General features: G+C 38.9%; 1 protein-coding gene and 1 long non-coding RNA gene across 9 annotated transcripts in view; one reads left to right on the forward strand and one right to left on the reverse strand.

Moving 5' to 3' along the window:
* The window catches only part of ULK2 (unc-51 like autophagy activating kinase 2), an 82,693-nt gene that overhangs the window by 11,906 nt on the left and 47,975 nt on the right, over positions 1 to 22,812 (reverse strand). For all 8 annotated transcript variants that reach the window (XM_077892476.1, XM_077892475.1, XM_077892472.1 and 5 more), the window contains 6 exons: positions 16,604 to 16,741; positions 12,658 to 12,803; positions 10,656 to 10,736; positions 8,645 to 8,931; positions 7,188 to 7,375; positions 6,454 to 6,557 (listed from right to left, as the gene is read on the reverse strand). In XM_077892476.1, coding sequence (XP_077748602.1) covers positions 6,454 to 6,557; positions 7,188 to 7,375; positions 8,645 to 8,931; positions 10,656 to 10,736; positions 12,658 to 12,803; positions 16,604 to 16,741 — 944 coding nt within the window. The remainder of the gene's footprint in view (positions 1 to 6,453; positions 6,558 to 7,187; positions 7,376 to 8,644; positions 8,932 to 10,655; positions 10,737 to 12,657; positions 12,804 to 16,603; positions 16,742 to 22,812) is intronic.
* On the forward strand, positions 11,259 to 12,372 carry LOC144310842 (uncharacterized). The gene is made up of 3 exons (XR_013376481.1): positions 11,259 to 11,496; positions 11,576 to 11,712; positions 12,217 to 12,372. It is a non-coding gene; the product is annotated as an uncharacterized LOC144310842 (long non-coding RNA).

Genomic DNA, 22,812 nt, shown 5'->3' on the forward strand with positions numbered 1-22,812 from the left:
TATATTTTAAAAGCCAATGATGTGGGGGATCCCTGGGTGGCTCAGTGGTTTAGCGCCTGTGTTTGGCCCAGGGCGCGATCCTGAAGTCCCGGGATCGAGTCCCATGTCGGGCTCCCGGCACGGAGCCTGCTTTTCCCTCCTCCTGTGTCTCTGCCTCTCTCTCTCTCTCTCTCTCCCTATCATGAATAAATAAATAAATAAATCTTAAAAAAAAAAAAAAAAGCCAATGATGTGGAAGCAGCTGGGTAGCTCAGTGGCTGAGCATCTGCCTTTGGCTCAGGTTGTGATCCTGGGATCTAGGATCCAGTCCCACATCAGGCTCCCTGCAGGGAGCCTGCTTCTCCCTCTGCCTCTCTCTCAGCCTCTCATGAATCAATAAAAAAAAAAAAAAAAAAAAAAGCCAATGACAGTGTTTTTTTTAAGGTCTTAAGTTTTTCCTACTATCAATAGTTTTTATTTTCAGAAACAGAAACTTCATGATTAGAAGGAGAAATCTGTAATTTCAAATGATGATAATAAAGTTCATGTTGAAAAGAGAAGAGAAAAAGGGGATAAAAATGACCAAAGATGTATTTCATGCTTAGGTATTGTTAAAGAAGAAAAATCTAGTTTCACATATACAAACTTGGACTTAAATTATAACATATATTCCTGCAGAACTTACAAGCCCTATAAATTTAAATTTAATTTTAAAGGAGGACAAGACATAATATGGTCTTTCAAACAAGCGATTTTCAAAAACTGTCCCAATTCCTAGGGACTGATTTCTGGTGAAAAGCATGGAGAACAAGACTTTCAGAATGGCAGTGTAAAGTGTAGGAGCAACACAACCTGCTTCTCAGTGAAACAACCATAACTGGTGAAAATTATTTAAGATTATATATTCCTTTAAGGGGAGGGTAGAATACATGCTGAGGGAGGGAGGGTCTTAAGGAGACTTGGTGCTAAGTGCAGAGCCCAACACGGGGTTTCATCTCACAACCCTGAAATCACAACCTGAGCTGAAACCAAGAGTCAGACACTTAATCGACTATGTCACCCAGGTGCCCTGATGAAAATTATTAAAAAAAAAAAAAAAAAAAACAACAACCACCACCACCACCTAGGGGCACCTGGGTGGCTCACTCAGTTGAGCATCTGACTTGATTTTGGTTCAGGTCATATTCTCAGGTTCATAAGATTGAGCCCCATGTTGGGCTCTGTCCTGGGTGTGGAGCAAGCATATGCACACGCTCTTTCCCTCTCTCTCTCCCTCTCTCTGTCGCTAAAGAAATAAAAACAAAACAAAAACAAAAAAACCCCACAATCATTTAAAGGCCTATAAAATGTGAGAGCATGCAGAAATGAAACATTTATTCAAGAATATCTACCACAACTCATTAAGAACTGTCTCCACCCAGCTCTTACTTCTAGGGTGGAACCAAGGCCAAGAGATGAAATACTAGAGCTCTTGCTATCTTCACTCAGTTCACTTTGCCTGGCAGAGGTTTCATGCCAATAGAGACAAGCCAAGAAGACCAGAAGCTTCCACCTCATCCAGCACCCAGTCCAGAAGGCAGGGGAGTCACTCTAAAAGAAATGGGCCACTGTCCTTACACCTAGCTCTAGAGTAATGGTGCACAAGATTTTCCAAGGGGGTGGAGGAGGCAGAGACAAAATACTGAAATCTTCCCCAAGGAAACAGACTTTACTTGAGATAGATCATGAGAAAGTTCAGGCCTAAGAGCACTGTCAAAAACAATGAAGATTTTGGTGATGCACAAGTAAGAGGAGGCTGGTAGCTCCATGAGTGCAACAAACTAACAAACAGACCATCTAGAAGCTTAACAGAGAGAACTAGGGAAAGAAACAGCTAAGAAGAGCCCTCCTACAGTCAGAACAAGGCTGAAAGAAAATTGGCTCCAAAGACTACTTTTGCAAAAGGTCCAAAATGTAATCAGATAAGGCCGTGGAACAATTTCTGTCTCCATAATTTATTGTTAAAAACAATAGAGCACTCAGTGGATAAGTACTAGAGGTCACCAGCTGGGTGTGATGCCAACAGAGGCAGACAGCCTGAGAGACCAAAGAAATAGAGAGTCCTGTGAAAGCCACTGTCATCCCAGGGCAACTGTACACAGGTCAACACTGTGCCCTCTGAAGACTGAGGCCAGAGACTTCACACTACAAGGCAGACAGTTTTCACTGAAATAGTCCAGCCAAGACTAAACAAATAAACAAGCTCAAACCAACAAGTTAAAGGGTGAGAGTCCCTGAAGGAATCAGAATCCAGAACTGCTACAAAAAATATTATATAAAATATTTTAAAATTTATATAAAATATAAAATATCTAGTTTTAAACTTGGTATGTGCAAATAAACAGTGAAGAGTGACCACATATGGCATGAAAAATAAACAGAAACTACTCCTGAGAGTCAAAATTAGCAGATAGACTTCAAAGCAGCTGTTTTAAACATCTTCAAGTAACTATAGGAAACCACAATTTAAAAAGTAAAGGAAGACCTTATACCTGTCAGAATACCTAAAATCAAAAAGACAAGAAATAACAAGTGTTAGCGAGGATGTGGAGAAAAAGGAATCCTTGTGCATAGCTGGTGACAGTGTAAATTGGCACAGCCACTGTGGAAAACAGTATCAAGATTCCTCAAAAATTTAAAAATATAAATGCCATATGATCCAATTAAGTTCACTAGTGGGTATTTGCCCAAAGAAAATGGAAACACTAATTCAAAAAGATATATGTACCCCTCTATTTAATGCATTATTTATGATAGCAAAGATATGGAAGCAACCTAAGTGTTCATCAACAGATGACACACAAGAGGATGTGGTGTGTGTCTTATTGATACAGTGGAATATTAGTCATATAAAAGGACGAGATCTTGCCATTTGTGACAACATAGATGGATCCAGAGTGTATTATGTCCAAGTGAAATAAGTCAGACTGAAAAAGACAAATACCATATGATTTCAGTCATATGTGGAACCTGAAAAACAAAACAAAGGAATAAACAAACAAGCAGAATCAAACCTATAAATACAGAGAACAAACTGATGGTTGCCAGAGGGGAGGAGTGGAGGGAAAGGCAAAATGGGTGAAGAGGAGTAGGATATACAGGCTTGCAGTTATGGAATGAGTAAATCATGGGAATGAAAGGTACAGCATAAAGAATTACTGATATTGTAATAGCGATGTATGGGGCAGCTACACTTGTGGTGAGCACAGCATAACACTGAATCACTACATTGTATATCTAAAACTAATGTAACATTGTATGTCAACTATATTCAAATAAAAAAATTTAAGTATGATAATAATGTCTCATCAAATAGAGAATATCAATAAAAAGAAATTATAAAAAAGAACCAAATACCAATCTGTGAGCTAAAAAGAACTGTAACTGAAATTAAAAATTCACTACAGAGGTTGAAGAGCAGATGTGAATTAGAAGAAGAAAGAATCCACGAACTTCAAGATAAATCTATTGAGATTGTGCAATCTGAAGCACAAAGAGAAAGAGAGCCTCAAAGAACTAGGAGACACCACTAAGTATACCTATGCATAATGTGTATTATATACATGATGGTGGTACCAGGAAGAGAGGAGAGGCAGAAAAAAGCAGGGAAAAAAATCCAAATAAATAATGGCTGTGACCTGCTTTGATTGACTTCTTGTGGATGGTGATTTTACAGTGCAGAATACCTGGGGCAGCTGGGTCGCTCAGTGGTTGAGTGTCTGCCTTTGGCTCAGGTCATGATCCTGGGATCCCGGGATCAAGTCCTGCATCAGTCTCCCTGCAGGGAGCCTGCTTCTCCCTCTACCTATGACTCTGCCTCTGTGTCTCTCATGAATAAATAAATAAAATCTTAAAAAAGAAGAAAGAAAGAAAAAGAAGAACAAAGGTGGAGGACTCATATTTCCTTGGTTACTATGAAGGTATAGTAATCAAGGTAGTATGGTGCCAGCATAATAGACATAGACTACTATGAAACAGAATTAGGAGTCCATAAATAAACATGTTTATAGTCAATAGATTTATAAGACTGACAAAACAATTCGATGGAAGAAAGAATAATCTTTTCAATAAACAGTGCCAAGACCACTGAATATCCATACACTAAAGAATAAAACTGGACCTCTACATCACATCATCCATAAGAAGTCAGTCAAAGCAGATCACAGATCTAAAAGTAAGAACTAAGGTATAAAACCCTCAGAAGAAAATATATAGAGTTAGGCCAAGGATCAGATGTTATTTGTTTTTTAAGATTTTATTTATGTATTCATGAGAGACACAGAGAGAGAGGCAGAGACATAGGCAAGGGAGAAGCAGGCTCCAGGCAGGGAGCCCGATGTGGGACTTGATCCGGGGACTCCAGGATCACGTCCTGAGCCAAAGGCAGAAGCTTAACTGCTGAGCCATCCGGGTGTCTCAAGATCAGATGTTATTTAAAAAGGGGTATCTAGGGAAACTCAAAAACATGGAGAAAAGTTTAGTCTGACACTTACTGCTATAGTAAACACTAAGCACAACCAAACTCCTACCCAGGAAAACAAAAAGCCTCATTCTATTTAACTCAATTCCTTTTATCCAATATATCGTGTCAGGCTTTATTAAAAAAAAAATTAAAAGACAAATTGAAAGGTAAATATAGTTTGATGAGACAGAGCAACCATCAGAACCAGACCCACGTATAGCACAGATTGGAATTGTCAAACTAGAAATTTAAAATAAGTATGATTAATATGCTGAGGGTCTAATGGAAAAAGTAAACAACATGTAAGAATGGGTGGATAACATAAGAAAAGAGATGGAAACTCTACAAAAGAACCAAATGGAAATGTTCTAAATCAAAATCACTGAAACAGAAATGAATAATGCATTTGTTGAGCTCACCAGAGATGGACATAGCTGAGAAGAGAATCAGTTAACCTGAAAATGTGTCATTATGAATTTCCAAAACTGGAAAGCAAATACAAATAAGAATGAAAAACCGAATATTCAAGAACTGTAGAACACTACAAAATGTAACATACACTTAATGGGACTATCAGAGGGGAAGAAAGAGAGAAAGGAAGAGAAGAAACCTATGAAGTAGTAATGACCGAGAATTTTCCAAAATTAATGACAGAACTAAACCACAGATCCAGGAAACTCAGAAAACACCACGCCAGAGGAATACCAAAAAAATTATACCTACACATATCATATTCAAACTGCAGAGAATCAAACACAAAGAAAAAATCTTGAAAGAAGCCAAATAAAAAACACCTCACCTATAGAGGAAGAAGGGTAACAATTACATTGGACGTCTCTTCAGAAACCATGCAAACAAGAAAGAGTGGAGTATTCTCTTTGGATTAGAAATCATGTTCAATCAGATATTTGATGGTCCAGATATTCCTTCTTTGGACACTAACGGGAGAGTCAATAATTTAAGTGTATATAATAATCATGGGGGGAGTTTGTTAAAAATACAGATTCCTAGAATCCATTCCTCGAAAATCCGGTTAAACAAGTCTAGGTCATGACCTACAACCAACCCTTTGTTTTTTTGTTTTTTTTTTTTGACAAGTAGTCCAAGTAATCTAGATGTGGGTCTGTGGATATAAGAGTCCCTGAAACAACTATGAAATGCCAAAGGATCTCAGTGACCTATGGTTATTTTTGTTTTTATAGGTTCTACTCACTGTATTAAGAAATGCTCAAGAGTACGTGTGTTTTTAGCTAACTTTGGGCAGTTTTAGCCTACCAATAAAAACCAATCTTGGGTCAGAATTCCTTCTAACTCATAACTGGTGATCATCAAGATACCTCAACAAGCACCCCCTGTCTTGATGTGCTGAGAAAGAAGATAAAGTGGCAGGGGGTGGGTGAAGAAATCTGGGTAAGAGTCTGAACAGTCAACAGAAGCAGATAGGTAAAATAATTACTTTCTCCTGCCCTCCAACCTAGCCAAAGATGTCCATGTCTTAGCGCCTGGAACCTGTGAATAAGCTACATTACATGGCAAAGGATAAGGTTGCAGATGGAACCAAAATTGGTTATCACCTGACCTTTAAACAAAGAGATTATCCTAGATTACCCAATGGGTCCAATGTAATTACAAGGGTCCTTTAAATGTGTAGAATAGGAATGCAGAAAGTTGGAATCTAGATTGGCCATTGTCAGCTTTCTTGATGGAAGAGGACCCCCAAGCCAAGGAATGAGGGCAGTCTCTAGATGCTGGAAAAGGCAAGGAAATGCATTCTCCCCTAGAGCCTCCAGAAGGAGTGCAGTCTTGTCAACATACTGATCTTAGCCCAGTGAGACCCACTAGAGGCCTCTGACCTGCACGATAATAAGTGTCTATTGTTTTAAACCACCACATTTGTGCTATGGCAACAATAATAGCAAATTAATGCACATACTAACAAATTACCTGCCTAGAAAAAAGCATATTTTTCTTACCTATATCCATTGGTCGTTCTGTATTTAAACTGTCTGTGCTGCCCTGATGTCCACCTAAAGGTATCTTCACTTGTTGATCTGATAATTTCCCAGTACTGACAGATCTAGAATGAAAAATAATGTTCATAATGGAAATGTATACTTTAAAAGCCCAGACATTTAGACAATAAGGGGGATTTCAGCCGAACCACAAGAGGGTTAACGGAAGTCAGAGAATAAGGAGATAAAAAATAGATACTAGACAATTCAAGGCAAAGATGAACTTCAATAAACCAAACAAAAAGCAGACATAGAACATTCAGGAAATTTAGTTACAGCTCTGTATTCACAGTTACAGGAAGCACCAGTGGTTTTCAAAGTTTCTAATGTATACAGTTCATATCATTAACCCATGGCATAACCCAGCTACTAAACTCATTTGGTTTGGTTTGTCTTATATATATATATATATATATATATATATATATATATATATATATATATACTATTACAGTTTTCTCATTGAAGGCTGGAAGAGGGGACACCTGGGTGGCTCAGTGGTTGAACGTTTGCCTTCAGCTCAGGGTGTGATCCCAGGGTCCTGGGATGGAGTCCCATTTTAGTCTCCCCACAGGGAGCCTGCTTATTCCTCTGCCTGTCTCTGCCTCTCTCTCTCTCTCATGAATACATAAAATCTTAAAAAAAAAAAGAAAAGAAAAGAAAAAAGAAAGCTGGAAGGAAATGGTATCTTTTACCTGCCAAACACTGCTTTGTTCTGCTGCTCAGACTTCTGCCTCTCACTTCCTTGAACTAAGAGACAATGAGAGCATTCCCGTGGGTCATTCCCATCTTTAGATTGCCCTTCAGTAGGTCCATGACGAGTAACCAAGGCTAGCAGGTTGGAAGACGCTTGAGTTTTAGGTATTTTGAAAGGAGCTGTGGTCTAAGGAAACATACGTAAGCTGATTACTATGATGTATGCAGCACTCAGAATTGTCAGGCTGAGCGACACAGCAGTCAGAATATAAGTCAGACCTGGATTCACATATGGACTCTTCCTCTGTGACCTTGGACAGTTCATTCACACTCTCTAGCCTCAATTTCCTTTACTTGGGAATAAGTGGGATAATGTATATAAAGCATTTAGCAAGTTAAGTACTTAGACTGTGCTTGGCACATAGCAAGTCCTCATTACGTTGTAGCCGTTCTCATCATGAACCTTTCCCATAAGTACAGTAGTCCCTATATCCATGGTTTCACTTTCTGCGGCCACGCTCAATCTGGAAGCAGGTGATCCTCCCTCTGATGTATCATCAGGAGGTCATTGATAGCCTAACACTCAGTCACATGCCTACACCACTCACATCATTTCAGCTCATCATGCAGTGAGGTTGCCACCTCAATCCCCACAACAGGAAAGGTGGCTACAGCACAAGAAGGTATTTTGAGAGAGACAACATTCACATAACTCTTGTGGCATACTGTTACAACCGTTCTATTTTTTTATTAGTTATTGTTAATTAATCTCTTACTGTGCCTAACTTCTAAATTAAACTTTATCATACTATCTGTGGTTCCAGATTCCACCCACTGAGGGGCTTGGAACATATCCCCTGGGGACAAGGGGGACTACTGTACTGACTAGTTTACGACCTGCTGTTGAGAGTCCAGCTAAGCTACTCCACAGTACTGCTGACTGCATCCATTTTGTGTGGCCACGTGGCCCGCAGGGACCTTAACCTGACACTAGCCCCTCAGGCAAGTACACGCCCTGGAGAGCAGCCTGCAGCTTCACGAGTAGATGTTAAATTCTGGATATGACTCCCCCTGGTGGTCTAAAGTCTCCCTCTGTGTGTCACACACATAAAACTCCTATGATGTGTACCAGAATCCCATTCTGTGGTTTGAATGGATCAATCCAGCTTTAGATCAGGAACCCCAAAGCACTCCATCCCCAGACCCTAATAAAGGTATGTGCCGCAGGTCCTCTCTCTGTCTGCTCGTGCCTTGACATCCCTGTGTGGCCTCTCCAGGCCTCTCAAGGCATGCCAGATACTTCTGCCTGGACATGTGAGTAGTGGACTTCTCTAGTTCAGTTTCTCTTATGGTCTGCTGCTGAACCTGAGCTCACCATCTGGCACCCTGTGTTCCATTTAATAAATGGTAATTTAACAAAGTCATAACACCAACAAAAGAGTTTAATAAAACACACCTTAGTAGGAGAGCCAATGATGGTCGGTAAAGGAGTTTTAAAGAACCAGTCAGAACTCCGAGGAGAGGACCCCATGTGCTTGGTGGGAGAGGTTCCAAGGCTGCCAGGCCGACTGGGCTGGGGGGAGTAGCTGTACCCAGTCCCAGCATGGGATGGGCACACAGGGTCCGAGTGCTGCTTTCTGAGTTTCTGCTTGTTCTGGTAGATGTCGGTGAGGGTAGGGGCGCTCTGCAGTCTAGCGCCCAACAGGAGAGGCTGTGGTGACTGAGCCTGTGGCACTGGAGAACCTACCAAGGATGTGCATGCATGTTAACCCAGCATGCAGGGAAGACACTTGAGAAGACAATTCTTAAAATGAGAATTCTAATGAATGTCATGTTCTACAGGAAATATTTTAAAAACTATGTATCCGACAAGAGACTGTTGTGGGGCATCTTTTACAAAACAGCGACAAGCACACTGTCATTGGTATTCTCAGGAGACAGAAGGTAATGGTGATGGGTGTGTTGGCTGCTTTTGTCAGCAGCCAGCAGATAACTCAGATTATTGGATGGTCTGATTAGCACAAAAGGGAACTGTATCATAAATGGCCAGAGTTAATAAAAACTAGAAAAACCTATGCTGGACAAAATGATTTCTATTTTTTATGTATGTACTTGGGGATATTAATGTATTACTCTCTTTTCTCATATAAGCAGCTAAAAGAAACTTTTCCAGAATAACCTTTTATCTAAATACATAATACATTTTTCTGGGATTTTATTTTACTTGTCTAAAAAGGTTATAAGCATATATGGATAATTTATTCATTTTTATCAGTTTCATTAATGAAATTCATTTTAACCTAAAGTGTCCATATTCTCTACAAAGAAAACACCTGTCCACAGATACTGTTGCCTTTTAAGGGGACACCATATTAAAAGCCCTAGAAATAGGCTCTTGATCTGGTGAACAGCTGGCAACAGCAAGAGAATTCCCCCACACAAACCTTGTTATTGCCATCTTCAGGTCTACTAAGTAAGGCTGGAGCTCCAGTTACAAATTCTTTGGAGCTTCTTGCATGAAAAATTACCACTAATAATGGTAAGGACCTATAACCATAATCTTCCCAAAAATGAAATCGGAGCTTTTGCTACTAACCACTCCTAGCTTAATCTCATCCTAAATCTGGTATTTAATATTTCAGAACTGGGTTCTGCAATGTGTGTATACGTATATATGCATATAAATATGCACACACAAATAAAATTAGTAGCAAAATGTTATAAATCTGGAAAAAGTTATTGAAGATTTTTAGGGAAACATGAAATATGAAAAACTAAGTGCTTTTCTCAGTGACACAGGATTCCTTTAATTGGCCAACTCCTCAAATGCACATATAATAAAATTTGACTTATAACAGTGTGATTTGCACGGATCTTTTCAGGAGTATATATATTTTACATTAAAGCAAATAAACTTGGGAATCCTGGGTGGCTCAGTGGTTGAGCGTCTGCCTTCGGCTCAGGTCGTGATCCTGTGGTTCTGGGATCGAGTCCCACATCAGGGTCCCCGCATGGTGCCTGCTTCTCCCTCTGCCTGTGTCTCTGCCTCTCTCTGTGTGTTTCTCATGAATAAATAAATAAAATATAAAAAAACTAAAATTAAAAAATAAAAAGAATAAAGTAAATAAACTTCTATATTTCTTGTTTATCTCATGCTAACTGGTTGCTCTTACCAAGAATAGTATTAATTAAAGGAATGAAATTTCCCTTTCTAGATTGATTTTCATTATCTATGAATTTTTAGCTCAGTTACTTAATTCCCAAGACTTATTTTCATAAAAGAATCAGATACCCAAAAGGAGATATTTGATTAACTATATAATATGCTAAAACAGACCAAGATTCTAAAAAGTAGGACAACAGAATATTTTGTATCAGTTTTATTCCTTTGAGAAGAGTAGAAAAACATAACCCAAACCTACTTATAACAGGATTAAAATTATTAATATGCCAAATATATCTCCTACCTGATGAGTTTCTACTCCTGGATTCATGACCCTGAGGATGCCCACAGCAGCACTGACTAAACTGCTCAGGAATGGTCCCAACTATGAGCGGGAAACAGGGAAAGGAAGGAGAGGTGATTCAAAACTGGGAAGAATGCAAACAGGGAGCACATGTACAAACCTCATAGCACATTGTAGTTTACAAAATTTGATAAGCAAAGGTTTATTGCAGCTGGCACTTACTGAGGACTGATGTACTGGGGGCTGGACACACTACAATCAAAAGAACCATATAATCTGCCCTGAAAAAGGATCACCAGGAAAGAAAGCCACGTAAACAAACTGAGGCCTGTAACAGGTATGCCACTTAAGAGAGAAGTACAAAGAGCTGGTTGTGTTTGAGGCTCATGGAACTTCAGGGACATAGGTGATGGACAGCCCAGCCGCTGTCTTGCTGCATCCATCATGTTCCTGATGCTCCTGCCAAGGCCTGCTCCCCAAGGCTGCTCACAGCCAATGGCTGCATATGGGCAGAACCACTAGTTCAAGCAGGTCAGAGGATATGGACAATTGAGTGCTCCAGGACACTCCTTGGGCCTCACCAAAACATTCTTAGAATTCTACTCTAGTCAAGGCTCCAGTGCCCACTCCTCCTACGTTCCTCTTCCCCTTAGAGGGGTCAGAGCTGCAAGTGGTCTGAAGGGGCTCCCTCAGACTCCTCCCTCTCACCTTACCCCCCATGTTCATCACAGGGGCCTCCCCAGTGACTCTGGCATGTCTCTGCAGCTACCTCTGAGAGCCCAAACCAACAAGAGGAAGAGCTGGGAGAGCCCGGGGAAGTTTAAGCAGACAGGAGACATAGGTCTGTAAAAACAAGAGGCCACCAAGTGGTTAAGTATGCAGGCAAAGGTTAGATCCCAAGGGGGCACCCTTTCTTCCAGTGCAAGGATTAAGGCCTGAACCCTATCTCTGGGGACCCTGAGGTGCCATGGGAGCTGCTAGAGGCTGAGGGACGACCAGGATTTTGCTCCCAGGAGATTTTTCCAGCTAAAACACAGCTTCAAAGCCACTGCAACAGGTGAGGTAGTGATACACATTTTTAAAAACATTATCATTATGGTTTTTGGTTTTTTGGCTTCTTGAATCAGGGCTACTGGGCATACTTCAATTCTTCTCACTCTGCCTCTCCTGAAGTTTCTTCACATTCCCCTACTCTTACTCAGCAGTTCTGCCTGAGGGCGGAGGGCTCTTCTTTTAGAAGTAAAACATACATAAAAATGTGTGTGTGTGTGTGTGTGTGTGTGTGTGTATACTCACACACATGGGGAGGGCAAGTTTGAGGTCCACCGCCCTGGGTTCTCTCTGCACTCCTGCTCTATGCCCCCACACCAGTGCTATCTCTCACAGATTCTGCAATCTCAGCTGCTTTGGCCTCTCTTGCATGTATTCTGAAGTTGGAGCATTTCCTTTGTCTCTCAGTTTCACTAAAGATGTGGTCTAAGGTTCGTTTTTCTGTTTGGTTGGGTTTTTGTTGTTGCTGCTATTGCACTGCTTGTTCTGGCATTCCCCTTGTGCTGTGCAGACTTTCCAGGAGAGAAAGAAAAGCCTAGACTGCATGTCACCATCCTCCTCCCAGAGCTGGAAGGCCCCTGATGGGCAGAAGCCAGAGCCGTTGTACACTACTGTCTTTGAATCCTCATAAATCTGAGCGGTAAAAAGGGTAAGTGTTTAACATACTTTAATCTAAGGTTTCTGATTTTGTGCATTCGGGGCCCAAACCCAATGGAGATACTTTTTATCCGTAGGATCCATTTATATTATTATATTTCCAATAGAGGTCCCAACAAATGTGTATAGAGATGCTCAGGTGGGGGTCGGGAGTAAGGCAGAGATTTGGAGGGGTAGGATATGGCTCCCCATCAGCTGAGACTCACTGCTGTGAGCCAATGTTCCTAAAGAGAGTGTAGTGTCATGTCAGATTTGTCATAATGAAAAAAAAGTTGAAAACAGCTTTACTCCTTACCCAAGGGGGAGGGTGAGTAAGGCCTGGAAGACCCAGTGGAGAGTCTTCGTCCAACTGTCTGTACTGTGTCTGCTGGTGCTGGGGAGCAAGATCCCAGCCGGAGGAAGCCCATAGGACTGGTGTTAGACCTTCGTACCACTGTAGATCTTAAAAGAAAAATAAAATTATTGGCATATTCTGGGACTCTCGTCCTTTTTTTCTAAAACTTCATAACAACATACCATGGAGTAGAATTTTTAAAAATATATAATACAGTCACATGGAACAAATATAAAATGTATAAAATTATATGGCGTGAAGTCTCCCTCCCATCTCCCATCCTTGTATTGTCTGTCTCTTTTTTTTTGTCTGCCTAATTCTTGACACTCCCTCAATTCTATTCCAAAGGTTACCACTATTTCTAGTTTCTAATATATCCTTCCAGAATTCCTTAATTCATATACAAGCAAACAAGCTGAAAATATAATCTTATTTTCATCTTATTTTAACAAAGGTAATATATACTATACCAACTATTTTCAAATTTTTTTTAAATTTTAGGTTCCCTTTATACTCTTAAAATTACTGAATATCCCACAGATTTTTGTTGTTTATTTTTAAGGAGAGAGATGGTGGTGGAGGGGCAGAGAGAGAGAAAGAAAGAGAATCTTAAGCAGGTTCCACGCCCAGCACAGAGCCCAACATAGGGCTTGAGATCACGACCTGAGCTGAAATAAAGAGTTGGACACTTAACCAACTGAGGCCCCCAGGCACCCTATCCCAGAGTTTTTATTTATGAAATTTATATCTACTGGTATTTACTGTATGAGAAGTTAAAACTGAAAAAAATTGGTAATTAATAATTCATTAAAAGTAATAATCTTATTACACATAATGTAAGATTATGAAGATTAATTATATCTTCCAAACAAAATAAATTCATGAGAAGTATGACACGGTTTTATATTTTTGTAAATCTCTCTAATGTGTGGCTCAATAGATGACATATACTCAGAATTGTTTCTGCATTCAATCTTTTATATAGCACAATATATGGGGGAATGCACATGAAGAAAATCCAGCCTTACACAGATATGTAACCAGAAAAAGAAGGAATATTTTGGTAGCCTTTTCAGATATTTGTGACACTCGTCTTTGATATTACATCAAGACTCAGAAATTTCTTTCTTCTTTTTTTTTTTTTTAAGATTTCATTTATTTATTAATGAGAGACACAGAGAGAGGGGCAGAGAGGCAGAGACACAGGCAGAGGGAGAAGCAAGGCTCCATGCGGGGAGCCCAATGTGGGAATCGATCCCAAGACTCCAGGATCAGGCCCTGGGCCAAAGGCAGGTGCTAAACCACTGAGCCACCCAGGGATCCCAAGACTCAGAAATTTCTAAAAGAATAGTTGCAATGTGGAATCTGAAACCATGCCAATGAAATTTTGTACTCTACTACATTAGGCTCTAATCTTTTGCAAATCTTGTATTTGGACTGGATCTTTTACCTATACAGGATTTTTAAACATTTGGTATTTTGAAAAATGTTGGTTGCATGAGTTATGCAGATATTCCAAAATGACCAACCACATCATATAATATCAAAAAGTCTCATCCATACCAAGATATCACCACAAATCTTAACAGAAATGACCATGAAGACCTAACAGAATATCAGCGAGGGTGACAGAACATGAGAGACACCTAACTCTGGGAAACGAACAAAGGGAAGTGGAAAGAGAGGTGGGGGGGGGGATGGGGTGACTGGGTGACAGGCACTGAGGGGGGCACTTGATGGGATGAGCATGGGGTGTTATGCTATATGTTGGCAAACAGAACTCCAATAAAAAAAAAAATACAAAAAAAAAACAAAAACCAAAACCAAAACCTAACAGAAGCTGTCAAGATCTCAGTGGTGAATACAGGTTTTTAAAAATTCTAATTTTTGCTCTAGAGCTCAAATTTTATGTCACTTGTTTACTAGGCAGACTTAGTTCATTTTCAACGAAATGGCTGCCGATGCCCACAACCTATAGCTCAGTTGTTCTTTCATGAAAAAATGGTGTTTCGGGCAGCCGGGGTGGCTCAGCAGTTTAGCGCCACCTTAAGCCCAGGGTGTGATCCTGGAGACCCGGGATCGAGTCCCACGTCAGGCTCCCTGCATGGAGCCTGCTTCTCCCTCTGCTTGTGTCTCTGCCTCTCTCTCTCTCTGTTTCTCTCATGAATAAATAAATAAAATCTTTAAAAAAAAATGGTGTTCCATGAAAAAAGGAGCTAGTTCAACTTGCAACTAGAACAATCATACAAGTGCTTCTCCTTAAGAGAACTACTCCAATGTTTGCCAAAAGGGCTCTATGCCCACAAGCCACTTAAGGTTGTGATTTTCAAAGAGAAATAGTAACTTTTACCGGTTTGTTAAACACATTCCTTGGTACCACTAATGTGTGGTGGTAAAAGATATGAAAAATCACCACGCAGTTGAGTGCCACTACCTTGATGCATTTTAAGGCACCAGCAGTTTGCACATCGCTGCTTTTGCACCATTAGTGCATGTGTCAACATAGTGAGAAAAAAGCAAACAGTGTCCCAATATCATTATGAAAACACTTTTGACCTTATGGAGCTTTTGAAAGGGAGCCACACACAAACCACACTTTGAACGCCACTGCTAATTCTGCTATCAATTTGCTTTTTTCATTTTATAATATACCTTGGGAAATTTTCTACTTCAGTGCATACAGAGCTTCCTTCCTCTTTATGGAAGGCGTTCCACTGTCATAGATGGATGTTCATAATTTAGTCACTTACTCGTGGGCACTTGGCTTATTTCTCATCCTCTGCTATTATAGCAATTAACAACCTGTATATATGGAACTTCGTACACAGGCAAGGACTGTGTATCTACAGAACAAGTTACCAGAAGTTAAAGTGCTGGATTCAAAAGATATATGCATTAATAATTTTCACAGATATTATCAAAATGTCCTTTATAGAAACTCTCATGAGTTTTCATCTCATCCTATGAGATACTGTGAATCTTTTTCCATTCATTGAACTATGAATTTGGTGGGACCTTTTAATCTAAAATCTTGTATTCTCCAAGAAAACTTTTTCTTGATTATTTCCTGGATATTTTCTTCTTCAACATTTTACTTGTTCTCTCTGGAATGCCTACATTAACACTTGAATAATTTTTATTCATAGTTTCTGTCTTCCCTATTTGATTCATCTATTTCACATATGGCCTCAACTTTGTCTTCCAACATTTATTTTTATTTCAGTTACATTTTGCAATGTCCAAGAGGTCTTTTTGATTTTGATTGTTTTCAAAAGCATTTTGTTCTGATTATGGATGCAGTCTCTAATCTACTTCTAAGGGCAAAAAAATAAACATTTTTAAAATAAGTTTTCTTTTCTTTGTCCAGATTGTACTTTTGTTTTCAGCCTTATGCCTCACTTGCATCCCTGCCCTCCCTGAACTCTGTGGGACCTGGGTCTCGGGAGCACTGTGGAGCACTCTGACACCCGTCCTCCTACAGCAGGCACCCCTCTTTCATCTTCCTTCAGTTTTCCAGAAGTGTGCTGAAACCTTTCACCTGCTGAGCAGATATTCTTTATTTTCCTTGTCTTTGTGGACTTAGACCTTTTTGTTCTTACTACATTAGTGGGGTTTCAGGATGTGGAGGAAATAAGTAATATGTAAATGATCTGCTATAACTGGTGAGATTTCATTTTCTTTAACAAGTTCTTCCTTAATTCTTAAGAATTATCATATATACATATCACACTATTATTATCCAGCTAAGCTTAAATAGCTTAGTTCAATAGATGCATTACAAAAGTTTTTATTATTCAGTTTTGTACCTGTTCATTATATACACATGTAAGAGATTATGTCAGCCATGGAAACAATAGATCTTTCAATAACAACAAAATTTTTAAAAGGGAAAAGAAAAAATACTCACCTTGGAGAACCATGTAGATTTGTGCCAGAGCTGGCAGTAGATGTAAGGTTCTGCTCTATGCGCTGATAATTCCGTATCTGAGTAGGAACTGGAATTGGTGCTGTTTCACTGTGAGGTGACACAGTAGGCTGGCACTGCCTGCAACCATAATTTATTGAAAAAGAAAAGACATCCAAGTAAGACTGTTTTTCTTTCATTTGATACCTTGGTGATATTTAGAGAAAATTTTAGAAGAAGCCAAATGATCACTTCCACGTGAATAAAAAACAATCATCTCAAAAATAAGGCCAAAAAATCACATTAAGAGTTCATTTAAAGAACTCTTCAGGCATTCATAGGCATGTTGAAGACAAAGAATTATAACAAGATCTGGAAAAACATTCCTCTACAACAATAGGAAAAGTCTGTAGGTTGGCAAAACTCAGTTTCATCTGCTCACATTCTGCTATTCATTATTATGTGAGGGAAAAAATATTTCTAGGAAAATATGCTGGGTAAAAGAACAGGAAGTTCAAGAGCAAAGATGACTGGAATGTTTACAAAAGCATGAATGCAGTAAGCATTCCCAAAGAACTCTGACTTTTAAAAAGACTGAATAAAAAAAAAAAAAAAGACTGAATATAACACTGTACAATTCTCAAAGCACATTACTGATCTAAAGTCCACATGCTAAAGTGTTAGTATTGGGTTTCTGTAATAGCCTCTTTCCTTGCTTTTCATAAATTTAAAAATAATGTGTCCTTTCAATTCAATTTACAAACTAACAAAAAACATCAGGGACAATACTGGACCTTAAAAAAAAGATGATTTATTTCATTCTTCTGCCTTTCCTTTTTTTTTTTTTTTTAAAGATTTTATTTATTTATTCATGAGAGACACAGGCAGAGGGAGAAGCAGGCTCCATGCAGGAAGCCCGACTCGGGACTCGATCCCAGGACTCCAGGATCACGCCCTGGGCCGAAGGCAGGTGCTAAACCGCTGAGCCACCCGGGGATCCCCCTGCCCTTCTATCATACTAAAAAAGCCACACGAGTCTAACACTTTTTCTCAAATTACAAGGTACAAATATAAAGAGATTGTAGGTCTACTTATCTAACAAACAGTATGATTATCTTCTATAGTGTCACTTTAGAGCTTTTTGAACCATTAGAGTATTTCATATTTAAATAAAAAGAAAATCTGATCCATAATAAAGCTCTTAGTTGCTTTCCTCCATACCCATTCACCCAGTCTTTCTTACTAGCAGAACTCAAATTTTATGGAAGGTGGTGATTTGCTCAGTGAAATTATGACACATCCCAGACTCCTTTGCAGCCATGGGTGTGGTCATATACCTTTCTTGGTTAATGAGACGTAAATGGAAATCTATCTATTCTCCCTCTTTCCTCCTACCCAGAACATGGGTATACTTGCTGGAGCTTCAGCAGCTACTTTTAACCCATGAAGAACAGGCCAAAAGAATTGGAGACAACTTCCTTGAGCCACAGAAATGAAGGCAACAACTATTTATTTTGACTTCTCATCTTGCAAGAAAACTAAATCTTTAGTGTTAACCACACTATAGTCAGTACTATTGTTTCTAGCTTTTAGTCTATAAGCTCTATTTTTCATTTAGGTAATTGCCATTAAGTTTCATGTATTTATTTATCCATCCATCTATCCATCCATCCATCCTTCTATATTGAAGTATAGTCGACACATGATGTTATTAGTGTCAAGTGTAACATTAAGTATCTTTTAAATGCAATGATTTGTGATTTTAATATATATATATACCTGATTATGAAGTTGACCCATAACCTGAAAATTAAAATAAACAAAAAACTTCTACTACTGGAAACTAAACAGCTTTATGAGACTTCACTATCTCTGATGCCTGTAACCCAGCGCACACAAAGGCCTTAGGAAGCTAAATTCCTTGATAAGAGAACAACCAGCACAGCCATCAAGGATCAGAATGTGAATGAAGAGACATCACTTTTCTACTGTCTCAATTCAGTGAGTAAGTAAATTGTTGGTGAAGTACATCTGGGAATTTTTTTTTACATATACATTGTCAACTTCTAATATTTTTCCTGTACTTGTTAATCACCAAAGGAAAATTAGAACATAATAAAACTACTCTAAGAAGTAAACTCAGCAGCTTCATACATAATTCAAAACACCTCTCTCGGAGAATCTCAAGCAATCCTCTCTCAGCAGGTGAGAAGATGAATAGCCATGGCAGGTGTTCTATAAATGTGGTCTCCGTCTCTGGACAGAACCTTCAAGCAGACTTGCTCATCTACAAAGTCTTCCCTGGAAAAATTCCCAGAGCTCCTGCTAGTAAAGACCACTACAGCCACTTTTCTGTCTAGCTTTATATTAATAACACAATTCAACCATTACTTGACTCCCTAAGCCCAAGGAGAGGAGAGGGAAGGTCATTGTATGTATGCCCTGAGTCTCCAGCACATCCTTCCCATCTCCAGTAGGTGCAGCAGTTCAGAGGATTCTCCATGTGGAAAGTTGTCTTTGACCTGCGTGGAATACCAGAAAGACTGAGCAGTCTGTCCACAATACAACAGACTTTTATTTTACTGAAATGAATCATTTTTGTCTGGAGGTCAGAGAATTTCCTACAAAGATAAATATTTCAAAATAATTTCAATAAGGGCAGCCCCAGTGGCGCAGCGGTTTAGCACCGCCTGCAGCCCAGGGTGTGATCTTGGAGACCCTGGATTGAGTCCCACGTCAGGCTCTCTCTATGATGCCTGCTTCTCCCTCTGCCTGTGTCTCTGCCTCTCTCTCTCTGTCTCTATGAATAAATAAATAAAATCTTTAAAAATAATAATAATAATAATTTCAATAAAAGTGAGGTTCTAAGGAAAGAACGAGGTATACTACCACTAACATTACAAAGACTGGCATATAAGATGATAGTTATTGGGACATGGAAATACAAAATTTTAATGGCTCTGCAAAGAAGGTCTTGTACCTGCACTGAACCATTTTAATTTTGCATACAGCATATTTTAATGTATTTTTAATAATTTGTCTCCACATGCACTTAACATCTTGTGGTAGACTATATTATTCTTTTCAAAATAATACCTCTCTCTGAACCCCTTTCTACACTCCCTCCCATAACCCCTGGAAGTAGACTGAAAGAGCAGCTCCCATTTGGGACACGCTGTTCTCAAAGTAGAGGGAAACAGACTGATGACAGAAGACAACCTTTCAGAGTTGTTATTTAGTTCTGCTATCACTATTTCCCCCTCTCTTTTAAGACCAGAATGCCCCAATTTTTATATAGAATCTAAGAGACAGGGATGCCTGGGTAGCTCAGCAGTTGAGCGTTTGCCTTCAGCTCAGGGCGTGATCCCAGCGTTCTGGGATGGAGTCCCACATCCAGCTTCCTGCATGGAGCCTGCTTCTCCCTCTGCCTATGTCTCTGCCTCTCTTTCTCTCTCTGTGTCTCTCATGAATAAATAAACAAAATCTTTAAAAAATAATAATAATCTAAGAGACAAAAGCACCAAAAGAACCTATAAATCTATGTTACTATTAGGAACTCATAAGCAATCTGTGACATCAATAACATAGGGCAGGTATGCTCTCTATAGGAGCAGAGTTTTTGTATGCAATTGAAGTTATCAGTTTAAAAGGAATTGTTGTAACTTTTAAGATATTTTAGGTAGTCCCAAAGTAACCATAAAGAATATATCTATAGAATATACACAATAGGAAATGAGAATCAAAGCATGTCACTACAGCAAGATCAACAAAACACAGAGAAGGGTAATAAGAGAAAACCTACAAAAAAGCCACAGACATATGTAAAACTAACAAAGTAGCAATAACAAATCCTCCCCTATTAGGCTGAAAGTACAAGGATGGAAAAAGATATCCCAGGAGCGCCCTGGTGGTGCAGTCAGCTGAGCATTTAACTCTTGGTTTCAGCTCAGGTTATGATCCCAGGGTCGTGGATCTCATGTGAGATGGAGCACCATGTCAGGCTCTGTGCCCAGCAGGGAGCCTGCTTAAGATTCTCTCTCCTTCTTCCCCACCCCAAGCTTTCTCTAAAATAAATAAATCTTTAAAAAAAAATAGATATTCCAGACAAATGGTAACCAAAAGAGAGCAGAAGTGGCAATATTAGTATCAGACAAAAGAGACTTTCAGTCAATCATTGTTATAAAAGACAAAAAAGGACACAATTAAAGGATCAATTAACCAACAAAATGTAACAATTATAAATATCTATGCACTAAACATCAGTGCTCCCAAATACATGAAGCAGATATTGACAGAACTGAAGGGAGATACAAACAATTCCACAATAACAGCTGAACAATGTAATACTCCACTTTCAATAATGGACAGAAGAGCCAGATGAACAAGCAATAAAGAAACAGGGCTTGAACAACATTCTAGACCAAATGGATCTAGTAGACATATACAGAATATTCCTCCCACCACCAACAGAACAACACATGCTTTTCTTAAGTGCACATGAAATATTCTCCAGGACAGACCATACATTAGGCTACAAAACAAATATTAAGAAATTTTAAAAGACTGAAATCATACAAAGCATCTTTTCCAATCAAAATGGATAGAAACTAGACATCAACAGAAGGAAAACTAGAAAATCCACAAATACATAGAAACTAAACAACATACTCTTAAACAATAGGTCAAAAAAGAAATCACAAAATAAATTTAAAAATATTGAGAAAAAAATGTGAACACAATATACCAAAATTTATGGAAATAGGGAAAGTAGTGGTAAGATGGACTTTTATGGCTGTAAATGCTCACATAAAAAAAAAAATCCTCAAATCAAAAACTTAACTTTACCCCTCAAATTAGAAAAAGTACAAACTAGGCGCGCCTGGGTGGCTCAGTCAGTTGGGCATCCAACTCTTGCTTTTGGCTCAGATAGTAGTAATCTCATGGATTGTGAGATCAAGCCCTGTGTTGGGCTCTGCACTTAGCAGGGAAGTCTGCTTAAAGTTCTCTCCCTCTATCCCTCCCCCAACTCATACTCATGCTCTCTCTCTCCAAATAAATAAATTAGTGCAGATAAACAAAATTGAGAAAATAGAAAAAAAATCAAAGAGTTGGCATTTTAAAAAAATCAATAAAACTGACAGGAAGATTAACTAAAAAAAAAAAGAGAAGACTCAAAATCAGAAATAAAAGAAAGAACATGACAACTAATGTCACAGAAATAAAAAGGACTGTAAGAGAATACTATGAACAAATTGGGTAACCTAGAAGAAATGGATACATTTCTATAAACAGATAGCCTACCAAGACTGGATGATGAAGAGAAAAATCTAAACAGATCCATAACTAGTAAGGAAATGGGATCAGTATTCAAAAACCTCCTAACAATAACAAAAATCCAAGACCAGATGGTTTCACGGGTGAATTCTACCAAACATTTAAAGAATTAACATCAACACTTCTCAAACTGTTCCAACATACTAGACGAGGAAACACTCCTGAACATCTTCAATGAGTTCAGCATTACCCTAATATCAAAGCCACACACAGATACAAAAAAAAAAAAAAAAAACAGAACAATTTCCCTGATGAAATTTGATGCAAAATACCATGACCAAATGTGATTTATAATATACCCTGCATTAATGGAATGAAGGACAAAAATCACATGGCCATCTCAATTCATGCAGAAAAAGCATTTGATAAAATCCCAACATCCTTTAATGATAAAAAAGCATTTTAAAAACTAGGAATAGAAAAAAATTACCTCGATATAATAAACACCATATATAAAAACCCATAACATCATACTCGCTGGTTAAAGACTGAAAGCCTTTCCTCTATAATCAGGAACAAGACAAGGATGCCTGCCCTCACCACTTCTATTCAACATAGAATTCCTAGCCAGAGCAATTAGGCAAGAAAAAGAAATAAAAGGCATTCAAATTGGAATGGGAAAAGTAAAATTATTTCTGTTCATGGATAATATGATCTTAAATGTAGAAAATCCAAATGAGTTCACACACAAAAAGCCATTAGAACTAATACATTCAGGAACGCCTGGGTGGCTCAGCAGTTGAGCATCTGCCTTCAGCTCAGGGTGTGATCCCAGGTCCAGGGATCGAGCCCTGGATGGGGCTTCCTGTAAGGAGCCTGCTTTTCCCTCTATGTCTCTCATGAATAAATAAAATCTTTTAAAAAAAATAATACATTCA

This window comes from Canis aureus, chromosome 3 (assembly GCF_053574225.1).
Source record: "Canis aureus isolate CA01 chromosome 3, VMU_Caureus_v.1.0, whole genome shotgun sequence".
NCBI lineage: Eukaryota > Metazoa > Chordata > Mammalia > Carnivora > Canidae > Canis > Canis aureus.